At 37.6% G+C, this 4,604-nt stretch overlaps 1 protein-coding gene across 1 annotated transcript; it reads left to right on the plus strand.

Annotated features, from left to right (window-relative positions):
• Positions 1 to 1,545: 1,545 nt before the first annotated feature.
• LOC107831389 (defensin J1-2-like) lies at positions 1,546 to 2,758 on the plus strand. The gene is made up of 2 exons (XM_016659151.2): positions 1,546 to 1,705; positions 2,379 to 2,758. The coding sequence occupies exons 1-2, from the start codon at positions 1,642 to 1,644 to the stop codon at positions 2,546 to 2,548; spliced, it is 234 nt and encodes a 77-aa protein (XP_016514637.1). The 5' UTR covers positions 1,546 to 1,641; the 3' UTR covers positions 2,549 to 2,758.
• Positions 2,759 to 4,604: the final 1,846 nt, after the last annotated feature.

Genomic DNA, 4,604 nt, shown 5'->3' on the forward strand with positions numbered 1-4,604 from the left:
AACACCAGGCTGGATATAGCCTACAGTGTGCAGCTTCTCAGCCAATTTATGCAGGCACCTAGAGATACACACTTAACTGTAACTTTTCATCTTCTCGGGTACCTCAAGAATGATCCTACATTAGGGATATTTTTCTCCTACAGCACTGATTGCTCCATCTCTACTTACTGTGACTCAGACTGGGAAGCATGTCATGACTCTAGGAGATCTGTCACTGGTTATATTGAGCTAGTGGGAGATATCCCTATCAGCTGGAAGTCCAAGAAATAAGAGACTATTTTTTTGTCCTCAACTGAAGCTAAATACATGTCCCTCAGAAAGGTTGTTGGGGAACTAGTGTGGCTAAACAGGCTGTTTGAAGAGCTCACTATCCCACAGTCCAGTTCCATTGCTGTCTTTTGTGATAGCCAATATGCCATCCACATTGCTCACAATCCTGTGTTCCATAAGCGGACAAAGCATATTGAAATCGACTGCCACTTTGTAAGGAACAAACTTCAGGAGGGCCTGATCTCTCTCCACCATGTAGCCACTACTGACCAATTTGCTTACATTATTACTAAAGCCCTCACAAGAGTTAAGCACTCAGTTGTTCTTGCCAAGTTGGTTGTGAGGTCCTCCCATCCAACTTGGGGGGAGGGGGGGAGAGGGTGGTTATTGAGATGTAGTTAATATTATTATTTCCACCATTTGTACTGTGTTGAGTCAGCTGTGTAGTTATGTATAGTTAGTTGTATCTGTAGTGGTATTACAGTTGTCATACGTGTACATATATACACAATACAATAATGAGAAAGAGTAGAGTTCCACTTTACAGTTCATTTCATTCTCTCTCTATTCTCTCATATATTTTCCTCTCTCAGAACTCTCTAGAATCACCATTGAAGCTTCAAGCAAGCTTCATCTCTTCCTCATTGTGATAATCTCAATACACATCATGCGAAGGTGCGCTAATCATGATTTCAAAATATAAAGAAGTGAACACACGAATATATTAAAAGAATTCAACCTATATGTATACTATATATACATTACAATTTGCCATGCAATGTAATTTCGGCAAGGGGATTCGGATTCCTAGCTCCGCTGCTGCCGTAGCCCAAATTATTCTCACGAGTCACGACCGACAGGCAGGAGCTTTTAGGAGTCTCAAAGTAACACCTATTTCACACTTTGTCAAGCAATAATCACAAGCACATCATATCAAACATGCAGATCCGATCCCCATACCTTTACAAGCATTCGGAAAAAGAAAAACAATGGCCTCTAAAGTGAATATTCACACGTTCTTGGTTTTCCCTTTTAGCACTTTAATGTTTCTTTTAGTTTTTCTTATGGTGCTAAAGGAAGAATTGTGCTATATATAATGCAATTATTCAGTCCCCAAACATTTTAATAAAAGCTAAAAAGTTGTCATGATATTCATAGGTGTATATGTTTTCTTCTTTTACCTTTATTTTAGATCATTCAAAGTAACAACCCCCCCCCCCCCCCCGGTTCAATAATTCACTTTAGACTGCTGTCTGCTCATACCTTAGAATACTATATATATATATACCTAGTTTATTAATGGTCTCTTCACTCTTAATTTCCAGTGATCTTGATCTTCTCTCTCTCTAATTACACTGTGATAGAAAAGAGATGGCTGGCTTTAAGAAATTGTTTGCAACTGTTTTCCTTATGCTGATGCTGGTTTTTGCCACTGGTAATTTCTTTTACTTGTTTGGTTTTTTATTTTAGAACTAGGTTATATATATTGGCTCAGAAATGTTTGTCGTAATGATGTTTAGATAGCTAGGTAGATTTACTAAAAAATATGTACTATATTTTATATGAGGGTATTTGATAAAATACGAAATTTAACAAAGAATTAAAAACTTTTAACACATAAAAAAAATATTCTTATAACTTGTGGTTTAAGATGATATGTTGTTAACGAATAAATAAGAATCTATTTAAATTAAACTAAAAATTTTTCAGAAATGTGTCATTTTTCTTTAAGTAGAACAAAAAGAAAAAAGTGCCATATAACATGAGGTAGAGTGTATAATTTTTCTAAGTATTCTATAAAATCAAGAATAAAGAAAATAGCCTGTTCTTTTGTCATGCTTTCCATCAGTTGTGGAAATATGCCGTCTCAAAAGCATAAGTGGTAAAACTCTTTTAAGATTTACGTATATACACTACACTCATAGTGTAAATACTTTTTAATTATCAGAGTAATAATTTAACATGTGGTAATAAATTGTCTTTCTCATTTTCAACTAACTAATTTCACTTATAATGAATAATTATCTAACGGTTTTTTTTTAGATAACGAGACAGTGCAAAGATTCATTTACATGTGTCATACTTACGTACTGATATTTCTTGTACAGAGATGGGAACAATGGTGGCTGAGGCAAGGACTTGTGAGTCCCAAAGCCACCGATTCAAGGGTCCATGCGTAAGGAAGAGCAATTGTGCTGCTGTTTGTCAGACAGAGGGCTTTCACGGCGGCCATTGCCGGGGCTTCCGCCGCCGTTGCTTCTGCACCAAACACTGTTAAGATCCAATGTGATCTAGTCGTTCCTCAGATTCTGCGTATAACGTGGAAGCTTAGTGCATCAGGCTGTCGTTTATTAATTTTTTTTCTAGAATGTTTCTGAGAAATGATGTGTCTCTTTTTTTTTACGTTGTCATGAAAATAAGAAAAAACCTCAAGTGTACTCAGGAACTGATCTGATTCTGAAATTTGATGGTTTTTGTGTCATTGTGTGCGAATTGTTATTAGCCATTTTTGTTGGAAATGTTTGTCCATTGTTTAACCCAAAAATAGATTTCTCGGTCAAAATTAAAATCAAGAAGAAATCGGATTACTGATAACCAAGATTTACTTCACTTTTCCTGTGATTTGAAGAATAAAGCAAGGAATGGAAATAATTGACATGGAATGAAAATACGAAATAGATTGATAATCACTCCCAAAATTACGATAAAACCCTTGAGAATAAAGTAAAGAATGATTGCATAAATTTTAATCACTTAGATGATCTTTCAAATGAGGTTTCAGTCCTTATATAGGAACATACAATTATAACGGTTTTCTTACTTGATTCGGGCTCACTAATAACATTAATTGCCTTGATTACCTGTTACCATATACAATTGTAACGGAAATATTTATGGATGACAATTTCTCGTAACCGTATCAATTTCCCTTCCTTATTTATGATGGGTTTGTGCATCTTCCCTTCTTAATGGTCTTTATTCATTCCGCTCATGTTTCTCCTTTTACAGCTGTCAGGCCCGGTTCTTTTCTCAGTGTAACCCCATGGATGTTCTTCCCGTGCTTCTTCGCATTCTTTAACTTGTCTAATTAAGAATGTCAGTTAATGTTATATTGATGATCCACGTACCATGCCCTGTCACCTCGATGATAATTCACGTGTCATGCCTTTTTCCCACTAATACAGATAGTTCCCTTCTTTCTGAATATTCTCAACTGAATATTCGGGAAGTGGTAAGTATTTATGACGGGAATTCTTTGCCGCCGTTTCTCGAGTATCATAATGCTCTTTTCAGAATCGATGAGACGTACGTCACAAACGTTTAATGCCCATGCCACGTGGCTTAATTTGATTGGTTCTGCAGTTTTTCAGCGCTTTTTAAGGGTTTTTCTGCAGCTGCATCAATCTCGAAGTGACGATTCTATTATGACACTTCATAATGATCAACCTTGATGACGGTAGCCTCTTCTTATAATCATAATTCAGTGGCCTTGGCTATTTGGTCTCCTCGATACGACCGATGGTCGACATTATACTCGTTGCATCCACATTAATTTATTCTCTGATAATCCCAGGGCATCTCCAACTTGGGTGATCTGTCAAAATTGTTATCTTCGCCAAACCTCGGTTGTTAGGACCCTGGTTACTTCTCCTATCATTCCTGGTCGGGTGGAGATTAGATATGTTTCCTCTTCTATCTAAGTTGTATGGCTGGTATCGATCTCGGTGTGGCCTCGACTCCTGATTCATAATTCTTTTAGACTGGTCATTCACTCTATTGGAGTAAACAGACCCCAAGAGGGCTCCTAACTGATCGTCCTCGACTCTGATCTTTGACTGGTACCTGTTGTGGACATCGGCCCAGGTGACCGCATGGGTATTCTACCAAGTTTTGCTTCAAATCTTGAGAACCAACTGAACTTTAGGGGTTGAGCCCATGAGTAAATGCCTGAACGGCCCAAATATTTGCGACTGGGGTAGGTCCATTCGTTCCATCTTGAACCTCGATATGAATCCCTTAAGCATCTCGTTATCCCTTTTCTTGACTTTAAACATGTTTGATTTTCCCGTTTCAACTTTGATAGCGCCGGCGTGGGCTTTAACAAAGACACCTGCAAGCATAGCAAACATATTAATAGAATTTAGGGGTAAGTTATGATACCCTATTATCACTCTCTTGGATAAGGTTTCCCCAAATTTCTTCAGTGACGCCGACTCGATCTCGTCATCCTCGAGGTCATTGCCTTTTATTGCAAACATGTAGGAGGTGACATACTCGTTTGGATATGTGGTTCCGTTATACTTGGGAATATTGGTCATTCAGAACCTTTTCAT

The sequence above is a fragment of the Nicotiana tabacum genome, chromosome 12 (assembly GCF_000715075.1).
Source record: "Nicotiana tabacum cultivar K326 chromosome 12, ASM71507v2, whole genome shotgun sequence".
Taxonomy (NCBI): domain Eukaryota; kingdom Viridiplantae; phylum Streptophyta; class Magnoliopsida; order Solanales; family Solanaceae; genus Nicotiana; species Nicotiana tabacum.

What these genes read in the sequence shown, in the direction of transcription:
- LOC107831389 (XM_016659151.2), top strand. Translation starts at nt 1,642, where the DNA reads ATGGCTGGCTTTAAGAAATTGTTTGCAACTGTTTTCCTTATGCTGATG. An exon ending in GATGCTGGTTTTTGCCACTG is followed by an intron (nt 1,706 to 2,378) that starts GTAATTTCTTTT and finishes TTTCTTGTACAG; the next exon opens with AGATGGGAACAATGGTGGCT.